At 48.3% G+C, this 19,204-nt stretch overlaps 1 protein-coding gene across 2 annotated transcripts in view; it reads left to right on the forward strand.

The window, feature by feature from the left end:
- Positions 1–19,204, forward strand: part of ARHGAP19 (Rho GTPase activating protein 19) — a 64,589-nt gene that overhangs the window by 21,427 nt on the left and 23,958 nt on the right. For both annotated transcript variants that reach the window (XM_030570609.1, XM_030570610.1), the window contains exon 2: positions 7,014–7,279. In XM_030570609.1, coding sequence (XP_030426469.1) covers positions 7,014–7,279 — 266 coding nt within the window. The remainder of the gene's footprint in view (positions 1–7,013; positions 7,280–19,204) is intronic.

A 19,204-nucleotide genomic window follows, 5' to 3' on the forward strand; every position in this document is an offset into this window, starting at 1 on the left:
TGGTAGCCGGAGTTTGAGGACACCCAGAGCGTGGGTTTGCATCCCTGACCATCTTGGCTTATAGCAATTGATGGATCAATCCTCCATTAACTTATCTAATTCTTTTGTGAACCCACTACACTTTTGGTCTTTAACATCCCTTGGCAATGAGTTCCCCAGCTTGACTGTGTTGTGTGAAGAAGTACTTCCTTATGTTTATCTTTAAACCTGCTGCCTATTAATTTTGTTGGTTGATTCCCAGTTCTTGTGTTGTGTGAAGGGGTAAATAACATATTTTCTTCACCTCATTCATGATTTTATAGACCACTATTATATACCCCCTCAGGTCGCTCTCCTTTTCCAAACTTAAACAGTCCCAATCTTTTTAATCTCTCCTCCTATGGAAGCTGTTCCATATCCTGATCATTTTTGTTGCCTTTCTCTGTACTTTTTCCAATTCTAATATATGTTTTGAGATGGGGTGACCAGAACTGCACGCAATATTCAAGATGTGTGTATACCATGGATTTATATAGTGGCAATGGTGGACACTTTATGTCTTATTATCTATCTTTTTTCTAATGGTTCCATACCATTCCCTTAGCTTTTTTGACTGCCGCTGCACATTGAGTAGATGTTGTCAGAGAATGATCCATGATGATTCCAAGATCTCTTTCTTAAGTGGTAACAGCTAATTTAGATCCTACCATTTTGTATTTATAGTTGGGATTATGTTTTCCAATGTGCATTACTTTGTATTTATCAACATTGAATTTCCTCTGCCGTTTTGTTGCCCAGTCACCTAGTTTTGTGAGATCCCTTTATAACTCTTCACAGTCAGTAGGAGGACTTGTGTTGGATCAAAGTGGATTGTTATGGATTTCAGCACAGAAATCCTGGCCCACATTATTGGGAAGAATTGGCACTTGTGTGTGGTTTTAAACCCTTGTAACATTCTGAGTATGGGGAGATCAATCAGCAGGTGTCTTTGGCAGTTGGTGTTGAATTGCTCCATCTTGGTCTTAAGTCCTTAGGTGTAACAAACGTCTGAGAAACCCATCAGGTGATACTGGAATCAGCAGCATGCTGCCTATGCTATCCTACAGGATGCAGCTGTGAATTCCTTACAGCTTGTTACTCTGATATGATTCTGCCAGTCTCATCTGCCTTGTATCCTTTCAGTCTCCACTATTCTGTCAAAATAGCTCTCATCACGCCTGTGTAGTAGTGACAGCAGAGAGTGTTTCTGTTGGGATTCTCACTCAGCACAAATTGCAGAGTGCTGGCTGCAAGTCCATGGTTTACAGTGATTCCAGTAAGTGTTTTCCACTGTGGAGTCTAAGTCCCAAGTGGGGATTGGTCCTGCTTTGAGCAGGGGATTGGACTAGATGACCTTCTGAGGTCCCTTCCAACCCTAATCTTCTATGATTCTGTGATTCTCTTGTCACTTATTCTGGTCATGTATCCTAGAAATGACACCGCAGTCCTTCTTTGAGTGCTTGCTCATGTCGATTCCATTCTAGGTGTGTGCAGTCATCGGAGATTTTTGCCTCTAGTGGTATTCGTAGGGCTGCTGTGATGTCCGCTTGAGAGCCATGCTCATGCGCCAGTATATCAGGCCCGCCAGCCCTATGCCCTCTCAGCATAGGGCTCTGTGGAGAAAGAAGTGGGTCAGGACTATTTAGAAAAGCTGGATGAGCACAAGTCCATGGGGCCGGATGCCCTGCATCCGAGGGTGCTGAAGGAGTTTGCGGATGTGATTGCAGAGCCATTGGCCATTATCTTTGAAAACTCATGGTGATTGGGGGAGGTCCTGGATGACTGGAAAAAGGCTAATGTAGTGCCCATCTTTAAAAAATGGAAGGAGGAGGAGCCAGGGAACTACAGGCCAGTCAGCCTCACCTCAGTCCCTGGAAAAATCATGGAGCAGGTCCTCAAGGAATCAGTTCTGAAGCACTTAGAGGAGAGGAAAGTGATCAGGAACAGTCAGCATGGATTCACCAAGGGCAAGTCATGCCTGACTAACCGAATTGCCTTCTATGAGGAGATAACTGGCTCTGTGGATGAGGGGAAAGCAGTGGATGTGTTATTCCTTGACTTTAGCAAAGTTTTTGACATGCTCTCCCACAGTATTCTTGCCAGCAAGTTAAAGAAGTATGGGCTGGATGATTGGATTATAAGGTGGATAGAAAGCTGGCTAGATCGTGGGGTTCAACAGGTAGTGATCAACGGCTCCATGTCTAGTTGGCGCCAGTTTCAAGTGGAGTGCCCCTAAGGGTCGTCCTGGGGCTGGGTTCTGTCAATATCTTCATTAATGATCTGGAGGATGGCGTGGACTGCGCTCGTCAGCAAGTTTGCAGATGACACTAAGCTTGGAGGAGTGGTAGATATGCTGGAGGGTGGGGATAGGATACAGAGGACCTAGACAAAATAGAGGATTGGGCCAAAAGAAACCTGATGAGGTTCAACAAGGACAAGTGCAGAGTCCTGCACTTAGGAAGGAAGAATCCCATTCACTGTTACAGACTAGGGAGCGAATGGCTAGGCAGCAGTTCTGCAGAAAAGGACCTAGGGGTTACAGTGGACAGAGACAGCTGGATATGAGTCAACGGTGTGCCCTTGTTGCCAAGAAGGCTAATGGCATTTTGGGCTGTATAGTAGAGGCCATTGCCAGCAGATCGAGGGATGTGATCATTCCCCTCTATTCGGCATTGGTGAGGCCTCATCTGGAGTACTGTGTCCAGTTTTGGGCCCCACACTACAAGAAGGATGTGGAAAAATTGGAAAGAGTCCAGCGGAGGGCAACAAAAATGATTAGGGGGCTGAAGCACATGACTTATGAGGAGAGGCTGAGGGAACTGGGATTGTTTAGTCTGCAGAAGAGAAGAATGATGGGGGATTTGATAGCAGCTTTCAACTACCTGAAAGGGGGTTCCAAAGAGAATGGATCTAGACTGTTCTCAGTGGTACCCGATGACAGAACAAGGAGCAATGGTCTCAAGTTGCACTGGGAGAGGTTTAGGTTGGATATTAGGAAAAACTTTTTCACTCAAAGAGTGGTGAAGCACTGGAATGGGTTCCCTAGGGAGGTGGTGGAATCTCCTTCCTTAGAGGTTTTTAAGGCCCGGCTTGACAAAGCCCTGGCTGGGATGATTTAGTTGGGATTGGTCCTGCTTTGAGCAGGGAGTGGGACTAGATACCTCCTGAGGTCCCTTCCAACCCTGAGATTCTATGATTCTGTGAACTGCCACTTTGACCGGATCTGCTGTCCGAGAATCACGGCAGTCTGTTGCACCCAAACCTGGCAGCGCTGCACTTGACGGCTTGGCTACTGCGTGGCTAAGCATGGACGAACGGGCATGCTCAACCCGTGTTCAGCAGGTCTTGCTAGGCATCAGGAAACCCTCCACCAGGGCAACCTACCTGGAGAAGTGGAAAAGGTTCACATGTTGGACCTTGGAGTGGCGTATTCGGGCCTCGGAGGCCCTGCTGCAGGATATCCTGGATTATTTGCTGCACCTCAAGCTCCAAGGCTTGTCCCTCTCTTCGATCAAGGTCCACCTGGCTGCCATTTCAGCGTTCCATCCTCCGTTCCAAGGCAGGTCTATCTTCGCTCACCATATGACAGCGTGGTTTTTGAAGGGTCTGTAGTGCCTCTATCTTCACATCCTGGGGCCTGAATCTTGTGCTGTCAAGGCTCATGAGATCTCCCTTTGAGCCCATATGGTGTCTGATATCAGGGTCCTCGCCTCGGAGCCACCCTGTATGGCAGTGGTCCCCAACCTTTTTCGTCTGGCTGGTGCCAAAGGACCGTGGCGGTGGTCGAGCATCCACCGAAATGCCGCCGAAATTTGGCGGCAACGCCTCTGGATGCTGCTGCTTGTCGGTGGCAAGCGTCGTCATCCAGAGGCGGCGCTGCTGAAATGCCGCTGAATTTCGGCGGCATTTCGGCGGATGCTCGACTGCTGGCCAGGATGCAGGGGCATTTAGATGCCCCCGCAGGCGCCATGGCACCTGCGGGCACCACATTGGGGACCCCTGCTCTATGGTCTTCTACAAGGACAAGGTTCAGCTGTGCCTGCACCTGGCGTTTCTGACCAAGGTAATTTCCCAGTTTCATACTGGCCAGGACATATACTTACCAGTCTTAATTCCAAAGCCTCATGCATCAGATGAGGACCGCAGGCTACACACCCTGGACATCCGGAGGGTGCTGGCCTTCTACATAGATAGAACAAAGCATTTCATAAGTCAATGCAGTTGTTCATTGCAGTGGCAGACAAGATGAAGGGTTGCCCAGAGGATCTCATCCTGGATCACAGGTTCCAGCCTGCATCCACCAGCGATAGTAACGGCATGCTCAGCTAGGACACAGGCATCATTGGCAGCCTTCCTGGCACAGGTACTGAGCCAAGAGATCTGTCGAGACGCTACCTAGTTGTCCGTCCACACATTTGCGTCTCATTATGCACTGACCCAGCAAGCTTGAGACGACGCTAACTTTGGCAGAGCAGAGCTGCAAGCCTGTGAACTCTGAGCCCACCTCCGTTGATGCTGCTTGTGAGTTGCCTAGAATGGAATCAACATGAGCAAGCTCTCGAAGAAAAAAGGGTTACCTACCTTTTATAACTGTTGTTCAAGATGTGTTGCTCATGTCGATTCCATTACCCACTCTCTTGCCCCTCTGTTGGGGTTGTCAGCAAGAAGGAACCGAGAGGGCGTAGGGCCGGCGGTGCCTGATATACCAACACGTGAAAGTGGCACTCATGGGGGCGCCATGGCTGGCCCTACAGATATCGCTAAGGCAAAAATGTCCGATGACCACATATGTGGGCGCACACACACCTAGAATGGAATGGACATGAGCAAGACATCTAGAAGAACAACAGTTATTGAAAAGGTGGGTAACCGTTTTTTCTGCCTTTTAGGTCAAAAATGCTGTAACGAAACTGCCTTTGGCGGGACACTTCTGAGAGTATCAATTCAGGACAAATTGCTTAGAGCAGGGCAGTCACAGCCCCAGACTGGGGTTCCTTTACTAGCTGAGGCACATCAAACCAGCCAAACAGAGAGGACTTTGGTCTTACCCCCCTGGCTAACCAGAAGTCAGACATGCAATTCCCTTAGACCTTCCAGTTACCCAGCATCACCACTAGCACCACTCCTTGTGGGGATGAATGGTTATGAAAACCAATTCCCCAGTAAAAGAAAAATGGTTTTCTTGATCCCAGAGGACCAAGCCCCAGACCAATATACATGTCAGATCTCACCCACAAATCACGCTGTTGCCAATTTAGAATCTAAAACCTAAAGGTTTTTTCAGAAAAAGAAAGAAATATAGATGAGAGTTAAAACTGGTTAAATGGAATCAAATACATACAACAATTGCAAAGTTCTTAGTTCAGGCTTGTTTCAGGCTTGATGGGATTACTGCTGATTTTAAACCAATTAAGTCTCTGGCGTATAAACATCCCAGCTTGGATGGGTCATTCAGTCCTTTGTTCAGAGCTTCAGTTTCAAGCATAGTTCCTCCAGAGGTCAGAAGCAGGATTGAAGGCAAAATGGAGAAGATGCAGCTGCCTTTTATAGTCTCTTGCCATGTGGCCTGTATTTCAAACACAAGCTGCCCAGCACATGGCTTGAAAGCCTCAGAGTTCTGTCCATAGGCATGTCCCTGCCTCCCTTGCTGAGTCATAAGGTGTATCTGCCTTCTCTCAATAGGTAAGTTGTATAGCTGATGGTTCTTAATGGGCCATCAAGCAGGCGAGGCAATGCTGATGCCAAATGGTCTGGGGTGTCACCCAGAAGCATAGCACAAGTTTGAAATACAGACAGTATAGAGCCAATACTTATAACATTAAATATAAAATGATACCTGCATACAGATAGCATCATCATAACCAGCAAATCATAACCTTCCCATAGACACCTTACTTGATCTCCTTTGTACAAGATTTGGTGCCACTCTAGGACCTTGGTTATAACAATGATCTATAGGGTCACAGTTCAAGTCAGTAACGTCACAGATGCATATAGTTGTTCACATAGTTATGGAAGCTCACAAATAACAGGGAGACAATAGACTGTAGATTGAGGTGACCTTTCTATGCGTACTATGGGATTTTTTTTCTGTCTTCTCCATTCGTTGCTCTTTGTAATTATTGGTTTACAGCAGAAAAAATATGTTTAACACTCCCCACTGGGGAATTAAATGTCTGCGCACATTGGCGCTGTACTATCGGTTTGAACCTTTGTGAAAGCTAGAGGAAAGTCTGGATATTTGTCAGGATGCTGACTGTCAGTGGTGTGTGCGTACATCGCAGACACCCCACCTTTGCCTAAATGTAGGGCCCCACTAGTAATTTGCCATGAGCATGTAGGTAGCGCCTGAGATAAAATCAAGCCCATTCCAACTGCCCTTGCTTTTGGTAAAAGTTGCAGCTAGTGGAGAATCCAGTCCAGTGTTTAGTCCCTAATCTTGATCTGAGTACACTTGGGGCCTGTAGTTTCTGCGGGCCTTTCTTTCTATTAAAGATATAGGTAGTTGCAGGCTACATTGTAGCATTCCATGTGTGGCTGTGCTTCTGTTACCTGGTGTATATTCTTTGGGGATATGCTCACTGTCACACAAGTAATAGTTGCTCTGGTAGTGTGACTAGAGCCTTCAGGTTTGAAGTTTGGTTAATGATTAAAATAGCTGCTTTGGGGGCTGTTTCCCTTTTTGCGAGATTTAGTGATCTGAAATCTTGCTGGCAAGGTTTATTAGACAGAGTTGTGAGACAGTTGTACTGTTTTGTTCATCTTGTCTTGGGTACAGTTGTTAATAATAATGTTAAAAAACAAAACTGAGAAGAGCTGTTGATTCATAGCAAGCATGGGACAGGCAGTGGTTTTGAAGAACACACTGGCAGCTCCAGTGCGAGTAGATGTCTTTTCCAGAGTGAGGTTGCTCCGGTGGTCTGGGATCTGAGGGGACACTGTACGAGTGAATTCTGGAAGAAATGTTTTACAACCTGTCTCCTTTTATTTCCCAGTGATGCCATCTGCAGGTTTGTCATCTGCAATGACTCCTCCCTCCGTGGGCAAACAGTCATCTTCAACCCTGACTTCTTTGTGGAGAAGTTGCGGCATGAGAAGCCCGAAATCTTCACAGAGCTGGTGGTCAGCAACATCACCAGGCTCATCGACCTGCCGGGAGCAGAGCTGGCCCAGCTGATGGGGGAGGAGGACCCCAAGCTGCCTGGTGGCATTGGCACAGCCTCTGGATTCTTTCGGTCCCTAATGTCTCTGAAGCGTAAAGGTAGGCACTGTGCTCTGCCTGGCAGCTGTCTTCATAGTCTGATGTGGACCACCAAGGTCCTGAATCAGATTCCATTAGCTGTACCACGTACCACACTCTCTCTAAGCACTCTTGGGAGCCAGGCACGTTGCATGTGCTCCTTGTTGCATCCACCTGTTGTGTCACCTCTTCTATTTAGATTGTAAACTCTTCAGGACAGGGCCTGTCTCTTTGTGTTCATTCATTGCCTGGCACCCTGGAGCTGTAATCCCAGACTAGGGCCCCTAGCCTGAAGGAAGGAGCCAAACCAAAAGTGCATCTAATTAGCAGTCAGTGAATACAAGGTCGCCCTTTCTTTTGTTTCTGCTTGATTTGTGGTGTCTGATCCCAGGGGTAGCTGCAGGGAGATCGCTGCATCTGTTCTCATCATTCCCAAAGCATCAGCCTTTCTTGGGGAAGTTGTCTTATTGAGTATTCAGATTCCTGTTGCTTCCCCAAACACCCGTGAGAAGGCAGTCCCCTTGTGCCAGAGTCCGTACAAATGTGTGAAGATGTGCTCCCTGCCCTGCAGAGCTGACAGGCTGAGAATGAACAAGGTCAGTCTCTAACTGGATGGGTTATATCAGACTTGGGCAGGTCTACGCAATCAGTCACATTGAAGGGGTCCAGGCGCCTTTGTGATGTTATTGATATGAACTGGGACCATATAGAACGTGGTTTGCAACCAAGGTCCTGTAGTGGCACCAAATCCTATGTAAAGGGGGTCATATAAGATGTCTAAGACCAGGTTATGGCTTGCTGGTTATGATTATGCTGTCTGCATGTCTGTATCATTATGTAGTTGAAGTTATACGTATTGACTGTGTACTGTCTGTATTCCAAATCGGTGCTGTAGTTCTGGGTGACATCCCAGACAAGTTGGTGTTAGCTCTGCTTAGCCTGCTTGATGGCCCATTAAGGACCATCAGCTACACAATTGACCCATTGAGAGGAGGCAGATACGCCTTGTGACTCAGCAGGGTGTGCAGGGACTGGCCCATGTGACTGCAAACTCCATTTTGCTGTAATTTTCCACAGTAAGAACAAAGAAGTGTTCTTACACCTGGAAAAGCCTATATAAGGCTGATGCGTCATCTCCATCTTGTCTTCAATCCTGCTTCCTACCTCTGGAGGGACTTTGCTACAAGCTGAAGCTCTACACAAGGGACTGAGGACCCATCCCAGCGGGGGATGTACTCCAGAGACTTGATTTAAACCTGCAGTTTACTCCATCACTGCTACAAGCCTGAACTAAGACCTTTGCCATTACTGTATGTAATTGATTCAATTTAACCAATTCTAGCTCTCATCTCTATCTTTTTCCCTTTATTTATAAAGCTTTAGATTTTAGATTCTAAAGGATTGGCAACAGCGTGATTTGTGGGTAAGATCTGATGTGTATATTGACCTGGGTCTGGGGCTTGGTCCTTTGGGATTGAGAGAACCTTTTTCTTTTACTGGGGTGTTGGTTTTCATAACCATTCATCCCCAGGATGGGTGGCACTGGTGGTGATACTGGAAGACTGGAGTGTCTAAGGAAATTGCTTGTGTGACTTGTGGTTAGCCAGTGGGGTGAAACCAAAGTCCTTTTTGTCTGGCTGGTTTGGTTTGCCTTAGAGGTGGAAAAACCCCAGCCTAGGGCTGTGACTGCCCTGTTTGAGCAATTGGTCCTGAATTGGCACTCTCAGTTGGGTCCCGCCAGAACCGCATCGTTACAGTGGCGTAGTCGGCAGGATCCACAGAACCAGGTTAATTAAGCTTTGGGTCAGAACCCACGCTATCCAAGTTTGAAATTTGGGATTGAGAGTTTGGTTGGTTAAAGAGCAGTTGTAATGGGTGAGCAAAGAGCATATGAGGGTCTTGACAAAAAAGCCCTGGAAGATTTGTGTTCAGAAAAGGGGATAAGCTTTAGAAAGAAAGCTACAAATCAAGAACTGAGAGGTCTGCTAATGGCCGGTGATCAGGAGGCAGGAGCACAGCCCTTACCTGATACTACAGAGACAGCAGAAGCAATTCGAATGAAAGAGGCAGCGAATAAACTGCAATTCGAGCATGAACAGAAACTAGAAGACCTGAGATTGCTGAAAAGGCAGAAAATAGCTGAATTAGAAGACAAAGCTCGTAAGGGGCATCTGGAATTACTGGCTGCTGAGGAGAGAGCTCGACAGAGGCAACAGGAGACTCACAAGATGGAACAGGAGACAGCCAGACTGCAGCTCCAAGTAATGGAAGAGCGGAGAAAGTCATCGCCACCTGGTACTCCGCATACCCACCGCCAGGAGAAGAACTGGGAAAGGCTTTGTCCCGTCTACGATGATACTGAGGATAGAGAGGAGTTTTTGTCCACCTTTGAGCGCCTCTGCAATCTGTACCAAGTCCCTGATGATCAGCGAATGCCTGTCCTGCTGACCAGACTGACTGGAAAAGCCAGGGAGGTATTTAATGATTTGGGGGAACAAGAAGCCTTGGATTATGGGCGGTTTAAAGATTCTGTGTTAAGGCGGTTCAAGGTTACTCCTGATTCTTACAGAGTTAAGTTTAGAAAGTTTAAAATGTCTAATGATTGTACTTTTGTAGAATGTGCTCATAAGCTGATGGGTTTTGTTAAAAAGTGGGTGATGGGAGCAAAGACGCATGGGAGTTTTGAAAAGCTACTGGATTTAATAACTTTGGAACAGTTCTTAAACATTGTGCCTGACCACGTGAGAGCAGCTGTGTGTGATAGGGACCCTGAGTCAGTCCTACGGGCTGCAGAGATTGCGGATGCCCACACCCAAAATAGGGCTCGGGAAGGGTATAAATCCCAAGGGAAAAGTAGTCACCATTCTCCCCAGTTTAAGAGGAGGGAAGGATTTAAAGGTAAACCTGGCCATGACTCTTGTAAGGTGTCTCACGGGGGCGCAAAGCGTGGGAACTCTCACCCCAAATATAAACAGGCTGCATGCTATCACTGTGGAATGCTTGGCCACATAAGACCAGATTGCCCAACCCTAAAGGGCAGCCCAAAACCAGCAACCCCAAAAGGCACAGTAGATGCCAATTCCATTACTCTGAGCACCACCTTAAGTCCAGGTGCAAGCAGAGCAGTGGCTAATGCCAACCCCCTCGTCTCTGGTGCTCTGGGAGGAGGGGATCAGCTCACCAGCTATGTCAGAACTGAGGCTTGGCAAGGAAGTGAGAGGTTTATTATGGAGGCAAAGGTCAATGGTGTTGAATGCATGGGGTGGCGGGACACTGGCTGGGGTGTAACTATAGTCAAGGGACATCTGGTGAAGCCAGAGGACATGCTGCCTGGGGAATATGTAACGGTAGTGGCACTATCTGAGTACTCTGTGGACCTGCCGATGGCTAGGGTCCACCTTGAGTGGGACGGCTTTAAAGAGGACATGAAGGCTGCAGTCCGAGATTTAATTCCGGCAGATGTTTTGGTAGGAAATAACATACTGGGGGTGCCTGGCCAAGTGAATGTGGTGACCAGGTCACAGAGGAAGTTTGGGTCTGTGGCAGATGCCCTGACTGATGGCAGTGAGGGGGACAGCAAACAGACAGAGAGTGTTGCTCAAGATGAATCAGGTGAAGGTTTGTCTGAAATGTCAGAGAGGGTTCTGAATTCAACCAAAACCCAGGGTGAATTCATGGTGGCTCAGCAAAGTGACGTATCTCTAGAGAGAGCCAGAAATGATGCTCAGAATCAGGTCCCAGCCAGTAAAGAAAGAGGCAGGTTTTTTATGCAGGAGGGGCTGTTGTATAGGGATTCTCCCAGGGGAAAGAAGAATTCCCAAACGGCGGCTCGCAAACAGCTTGTGGTACCGGAAAGTTACCGTAATGAGTTGTTAAAGTTGGCTCATGATGGTCCATTTGCAGGACATCTGGGTATAGGCAAAACGTGTGACAGGCTGGAACAAAATTTCTACTGGCCTCACCTCTTTGAGACGGTGAGAGATTACTGCAGAAGCTGTGAACTGTGTCAAAAACGTAAGGGGTTAAAGGGACCTAGCAAGGTGCCCCTCCAGCCTCTGCCCATTATAGGGGAGGCTTTTGCCAGAGTGGCTGTGGATATTGTGGGGCCATTCCCAAAACCTTCCAAAAATGGAAAAAAATACATCCTGGTGCTGGTAGACTTTGCTACCCGATATCCTGATGCTGTAGCCTTGGCTAACATTGAGGCAGAGACAGTGGCAGTGGCCTTGTTCTCTATTTTTAGCAGAGTGGGTTTTCCCAAGAAAATACTGTCTGACCGTGGGTCTAACTTCATGTCTGTGGTTTTCAGGCAGTTGTGGGAATTATGAGGGGTGAAGCACCTGTAAGCTGCTCCCTACCACCCCCAGACTAATGGCCTAGTGGAAAGGTTCAATGGGACTCTAAAGTCTATGTTAAAAATGTACGTGGATAGACGCCAGAATGACTGGGATGTTCTACTGCCATATCTATTGTATACATACAGGAGTGTACCCCAAGAGTCTACAGGGTTTGCTCCCTTTGAACTTCTCTACGGAAGGCAGGTCCGGGGGCCCCTAGATTTGGTTCGTGACTCATGGGAAGGTCAGGTGAAGGATACAGAGCAGCCGGTGACTGAGTATGTGGCTCAGTTCAAGAAGAGTTTGCAGGAGATGATGAAGTTGGTTGAGCAAAATCTGAAAGAGAGCCAAGATGCTCAGAAAGCCTGGTATGACAGAGATGCTCAGGAGAGAGCGTTTGAAATAGGGGACATGGTGTAGGTGCTAGATCCTGCCCGGGGGGGACAAAATGAAGGATGTTTGGACTGGACCCATGGAGGTAGTGGAAAGAATTAATGAGGTTACCTATGATGTAAGAAAACCCCATGGCTGGGGAAGTGTGCAGACTGTGCATGTGAACAGAATGAAGGCCTACCATGTAAGGGAGGTAAATGTGAACATAATTTGTTGTGCTGAGGAAGAGGCAGGGTCCATCCCTTTGATTGACATGGTTGCTGAAAGCCAGGAGGAGACGCCTCTCTAGAGCATTGAGATGGGGGAGGGTTTAGCCCCCCCTCAAAGGGAGGAGTTGCTGATGTTGTTAAAACACCACAGATGAACATTCTCCAACAGGCCAGGGCTCACAGATAGAATGACACACTCCATTCAAACTGTGGGGCCCCGCCCAGCTCTCAGCAGAGCTTACTGGGCCAAGGGAGAGATGCAAAGGCAAATCCAGGAAGAGGTGGAAAGCATGTTGGCAATGGGGGTAATTACCCAATCCATGAGCCCCTGGGCCTCTCCCATTGTGATGGTGTCAAAAAAGGATAAGACCATGAGGTTTTGTGTGGATTACAGGAAGCTAGATGCCATCACTCAGCCAGACCCTTACCCCACACCCAGAATAGAGGATTTGTTAGAGACGCTGGGGGGGGCCAAGTTTATAAGCACCCTGGATCTAACCAGGGGGTATTGGCAAATTCCCCTGGATGCTGATGCACAAGAGAAATCCGCTTTCATAGTGGAATCGGGCCTGTATGAGTTCAAGGTGTTGCCCTTTGGGATGCGTAATTCAGGGGCTACTTTCATGAGACTTATAAACGAGGTCCTACAGGGATTAGAATCTTTTGCCAGGGCCTATATAGACTACCTGGCCATCTTCAGCAGTTCGTGGCAAGATCACCTTAACCACATCGGAATTGTGCTGCACCGGCTCAGGGAGGCCAATCTAACTGTTAAGGTTTCTAAATGCAAAATAGGAGCTGCTGAGGTAACCTACCTGGGTCACAGGGTGGGCAATGGGTGACTGCACCCTGAGCCATCAAAGGTGGAGGCTATTAAGAACTGGCCTATCCCAAGAACTAAGAAACAGGTCCAATTGTTCATTGGTCCAGCCAATTATTACAGGAGGTTTGTTCAGGGATTCAGTGACATTGTTGCGCCCATCACAGATCTAACGAAAAAGGAAAAACCAGACTGGGTGCAATGGACGAAGGCCTGTGAGCAGGGATTTCAAAGCATAAAAAGTGCTTTGGCCAAAGAGCCTGTGTTGGCCAGCCCAGATTTCAAAAAACCTTTTTTGCTGTGTACAGATGCTTCTAATATTGGGCTGGGGGCAGTGCTAATGCAAGAGGAGGCGAGGGGTAAGAGGCATCCCGTGGCATACTTAAGCAAAAAGTTATCCCCCACTGAGCAAAATTACGCTACCATTGAGAAGGAATGTTATGCCATTGTCTGGGCTGTCAAGCAACTTAAGCCCTATTTGTACAACCAAAAATTCGCTGTGTTGAGTGATCATGCCCCTCTGGTCTGGCTGCACAGGGCCAAAGGTACCAACTCCAGGTTGCTGCGCTGGAGTTTAGCCCTTCAAGAGTATGAAATGGATATAATCCACATAAGGGGGAAGGAAAATACTGTAGCTGATGCATTGTCCTGAATAGGGGATCCTTAGGATGCAGTCAGTGATGTCTGTGTCATCCCTTCCTGCATCAATTTTGCACTGGGGGTGTGACGTTATTGATACGAACTGGGACCATATAGAACATGGTTTGCAACCAAGGTACTGTAGTGGCACCAAATCCTATGTAAAGGGGGTCATATAAGGTGTCTAAGACCAGGTTATGGGTTGCTGGTTATGATTATGCTGTCTGTATGTCTGTATCATTATGTAGTTGAAGTTATAAGTATTGGTTGTATACTGTCTGTATTCCAAATCGGTGCTATAGTTATGGGTGACACCCCAGACAAGTTGGTGTTAGCTCTGCTTAGCCTGCTTGATGGCCCATTAAGGACCAACAGCTACACAATTGACCCATTGAGAGGAGGCAGATACGCCTTGTGACTCAGCAGAGTGTGCAGAAACTGGCCCATGTGACTCCAAACTCCATTTTGCTGTAATTTTCCACAGTAAGAACAAAGAAGTGTTCTTGCACCTGGAAGTGCCTATATAAGGCTGATGCCTCATCTCCATCTTGTCTTCAATCCTGCTTCCTACCTCTGGAGGGACTTTGCTACAAACTGAAGCTCTACACGAAGGACTGATGACCCATCCCAGCGGGGGATGTTCTCCAGAGACTTGATTTGAACCTGCAGTTTACTCCATCACTGCCTCAAGCCTGAATTAAGAACTTTGCCATCACTGTATGTAATTTATTCCATTTAACCAATTCTAGCTCTCATCTCTATCTTTTTCCCTTTATAAATAAACCTTTAGATTTTAGATTCTAAAGGATTGGCAACAGCGTGATTTGTGGGTAAGATCTGATGTGTATATTGACCTGGGTCTGGGGCTTGGTCCTTTGGGATTGAGAGAACCTTTTTCCTTTACTGGAATGTTGGTTTTCATAACCATTCATCCCCAGGACGGGTGGCACTGGTGGTGATACTAGGAGTCTGGAGTGTCTAAGGAAATTGCTTGTGTGACTTGTGGTTAGCCAGTGGGGTGAAACCAAAGTCCTTTTTGTCTGGCTGGTTTGGTTTGCCTTAGAGGTGGAAAAACCCCAGCCTAGGGCTGTGACTGTCCTGTTTGAGCAATTGGTCCTGAATTGGCACTCTCAGTTGGGTCCCGCCAGAACCGCATCGTCACAGCCTTCCTTCTGCTTCTCAGGGTTCTGAGCTTTCGTTCAGAACTTGCAGTTTTCCTTTCCTGGTTTAGTTTCATATTAACAACCAGGCATTACTAAAGGCTGAGAAAATAGAAAGCCAGAGGACCAGTGTTACTTTGTGGACCTTGGGGAATACTCTGCACCACCATGTTCATCTTTAAAATATGATTATGTGGTGTCCAGTGCAAAGTTTGTCATGTCGGGTGTCTTCGGAAGGCTCGTGATGCATTGAGCATTGTTGTTATAGTGATTGTTGTTATGGCAATGTGTTAGTAATGTTATAAGTTGTACTTTCATATATAAAGTTATGAGGCTGAAAATGTATCCTCATGGCTTAAAACAAGCCCAGGCAAAAAGTCTCCAGGAGCAGAGAGGCAGTTCACACCTCATCAGGGCATGTAGGGGGCAAACCCAGCCCAGCCTCACAGGAACAAAGGACACTGGCCTAGGGCTTATCTACACTGACACTTTACAGCGCTGCAACTTTCTTACTTAAGGGTGTGAAAAAACACCCCCTTGAGGGCAGCAAGTTGCAGAGCTGTAAAGCACCAGTGTAAACAGTGCCCCAGCGCTGGGAGCTACACCCCTTGCTGAGGTGGTTTTTTTAGAGCGCTGAGAGCTGCAACCACACACGGCACAATAAAGCGCTGCCGGGGCAGACTAGCCCCTAGGCAGCAACAAAGGATCTGTTGGACTCTGGAGTGAGTCACCCCCCTTCCCTTGGTCAGTTGTGGGCTACGATGAGGTAATGCTCACCTGACCCTGAAAGGGGGGCGGGGGCAAAGCCAAGAGGGAAGAAAGAACATGATAAAAAGGAGAGACGTTTGCCAGGCTCTTCCTCTCTCTTCCACCTCCATCTACAGACACCACCACCATGCGACTGAAGCACTGATCAAAGGGGAGAGCCAGGCTGAAGGGCAACCAGGCGGCCTATGGTTAGAAACATCTGTTTGTAAGGGCACTGAAAGGGTTACGAGCAGCTTAGAATGTGTTCTGCTTTTATTTCATTTGACCAAATCGGACTTGTTGTGCTTTGATTTATAATTCCTAAATCTATCTTTTGTAGTTAATAAATCTGTTTGTTTAATCTGTGGCAGTGCATTTGGCTTGAAGCCTGTCAGAGCCTCCCCTTGGGATAACAAGCCTGGTCCATATCAATTTCTTTGTTAAATTGACGAACTCATATAAGCTTGCAGCGTCCAGTGGGCATAACAGGACACTGCAAGACAGAGGTTCCTAGGGTTGTGTCTGGGACCAGAGATATTGGCTAGTGTCACTTGGTTGCAAGTAGCTGGGAGCAGCTTACATGCCAAAGGCTGTGCGTGACCAGCGCAGGGGTGGGGGTTCTCCCAGCAGAGCAGGGTCAGGCTGGCTCCCAGAGTTAAAGGCTGGAGTTACCTAGCAGATCACCGGTTCAGATAACACCAGGGGAATGTCACAGTGGCAGGCTGAGAATGAACGAGGTCAGTCTCTAACTGGATGGGTTATATCAGGCTTGGGCAGGTCTATGCAATCAGTCAAATTGAAGGGGTCCAAGCACCTTCCTTCTGCCTCTCAGGGTTCTGAGCTTCCGTTCAGAACTTGCAGAGTTTTCCTTGGTTTAGTTTCCTAGGTGCAGGAGGCTCATTACTAAAGGCTGAGAAATAGAAAGTCAGAGGACAAGCTTTGTCGAGAAACAATAATTCTCAGGCTCACCAGGCGCCAAACTCTGGGCTGGAGGGAAGGGCCTGTTTCCGCTCAGGATTCCTGGAGTTAGGCACCTAAGCCAGATCAGCGCTTTCTCGCAGAACACAACCAACCAGAGTGAAAGAGAGACCATCCCTTTATAACCAGTAGCTGCAGGGACTTGAAGCCAGCTCTCTCACACCCCAGGAAAGGACCCTAACCATCTGGCTATTGAGCATTCTGGGCTGGAGCTCTTCTGTTGACGCTGTTCCACTTTGTGTATGTAATTAAACATTCATTGGGGGAGAGAGATTGACCCCATATCTCATGGTCAGGGGACTGACTGCTGGGTGGGGGTAAGCCAGGCTTGAATCCCTGCTCCAAGTCAGGCAGAGTGGAGATTACAGACCTGGGGTGTTACATCTGAGGTGAGTGCCCTAACCACTGTACTGTTGACTCTAATGGGGAAAAATACATGCCTGCTCCCCAGGCTCTCATTCATGCTGTCTTTTGAGGGCGTTAGTCCTGTTCAGAGCACGCCTGTTGTATCAGGCCCACAGGTGGGGGAATGTCTGCTTTGAGAATCCCATCATGGCTTAGGTGTGAGCTAGGGCTCCGGGCAGCTCAGCAGCATCAGGACTTAGGTGGCTTTGCTCGTGCCCAGCAGTGGAAACTTAGGCATGTCGCGGACTCTACAGGCAGAAACATAGGTGCCTGGGAAATAGAGGGGCCTACAGGTTAAGTGACAGCTGAGCTGGGGTTTTGTGAATGCCAGTAGTGCCAAAATGTTGGACTTATACGCCTAAGAGGCAGGTACATGCCCAAGTCCCTTTGTGAATCTAGCCCTTAGTCTTCAAATATTCTGAGATCTATTTAAATGCTCTCCCTTTTCTTCATTGCCAGTTGGCACCCATAGCACAGTCTTGGCACTATGCCCTACTGGACTTGCCAGCCTTTCCAGAAGTATTTCTCTGTTGCCCACGTCACCCTCCCACGCGTCAAGGCAGGTCCAGACATTCCTCATAAGTTTTCTCTCTCCAACCAGCTGGGCAGAAACTAATGAACTCAATCTGTGCACGCTGATACCCACTTACCATCAGCCATGGCATCCCATTTAGAGCAGCTGCCTACGGAAAAGACATAGCTGTGGGCTGCTGCTCTCAAGCAGCTGCAACAGTGGCTGTGCCTAATTGATTTGAATTAACCTGCCTTTGAAGGCAGTGCTGCCTCTCTAAAGCTCTTAGGATGATTTCTTGAGAGAAGAGTTGTCAGCCTTTTAAGGAGGTTTTATGAGGCTTCCTCCTTCTTTTGTCTGGGTGGTTTTATTCATTGTGTTCATCTAGAGCAGGAGTGGGCAAACTTACTGACCCTCTGACACAATAATCTTCAGATGTTTGAGAGCTGCAAGACACACACAACCTGCCCCGTAGAGTGGTGCCTGCTGGGGTGTGGGGCTTCTGCCCCGATGCCCACCTGCTGGTCTAAAGCCCTGAGGCCCCCCTCCCTGCAGTGCAGAAGCCCCTAGTCCCACCACCCCGGTGCAGGGCAGAAGCCCTGAGGTCCCCCGTGCCCAGTCTTGTAAGCAGAGAATAGGATGGGGGGAATACGTGGGGGTGCTCTGGGAGCTGCACTTTAACTGTAAAAGAGCCACAGCTTGGCCATGCCTGGTCTAGAGCATTGGTTCTTCGAGTGATTGCTCACTCGGCGTACGTGTGCCGTGTGCATGGCAGCTGGAAGGGTTTTCCCCTAGCAGTACCCATCGGGTCGGTCCAGGTGCCCCCTGGAGACACGCTGCCGAATATAAGGCCCTGCTGACCCACTGCCACCTCAGGTCCTTTTTACCGCCTGTGACGGTTAGCCGGAGCTCTCATTATCTCTTGCTTCAGCAAGCGCTTCTTTAGCAGTCTTGAACTTTTTCTGTAAATAGATAGTGTTAGTTGTTGTAGTTTTGGTTTGGGGGTACACCCCCCCTCTCCTCAGGGTTTGAACCCTGTGCAGCATGTGGCAAGTCTGTGCCCAGGAGTGACCCCCACACTTCCTGCTTGAAGCGTATGGGGGACAGCCACCAAAAGGAACACTGCAAGAACTGCAGGAGATTTCGTCCTAGAACTCAGAAGGAGAGGGATCAGCACCTCAAGATCCTTCTGATGGAGGCTGCCTTCCGTCCCCACTTGGGCCCTGGGTCAGCCAAGCCGACGCTGAGCACCTCGACGTTGGTGTGCAGTGTGCTGGCACTACCGATGTATGAGTTGGCATCGAGGTAGGACTCTGCCACAGACCCTCAGCACCAGCACAGTTCCCCACATAGGGGATCCATGCAGGGCAGTGGGCAGCACCGTTTGCAATCCTCGGTGCCCCACAAGAAGAGGAGACCCAAAAGGGGCCGCTCACATGCCCAAACCGACGCAGTAGTCCACTGCCGTGAGAACCATGGCAGGTCATGTTAGTTTGAGTCCTCCAACTACAGTCCCATCGACTCCTGCCCCAGCACAGGACCACTTGAGTCTGGGCTCCCAACACTCTCCTCTCCAAGAAGGCCGCGATCTACAGTTACCTTCCACGCTGGAGCGTTCGAGACTGCCAAGGACCTCATCACCTTCACATCACCGCCTTCCCCTCCTAGGCGAGACAGGACACCAAGCTCCATTTCAGCATCACCTGTGAGACCCTCAGTGCCATCCAGAGGCAAGCCAGTGATTGTA

Source organism: Gopherus evgoodei, chromosome 7 (assembly GCF_007399415.2).
Source record: "Gopherus evgoodei ecotype Sinaloan lineage chromosome 7, rGopEvg1_v1.p, whole genome shotgun sequence".
In the NCBI taxonomy this organism is placed as follows: domain Eukaryota; kingdom Metazoa; phylum Chordata; order Testudines; family Testudinidae; genus Gopherus; species Gopherus evgoodei.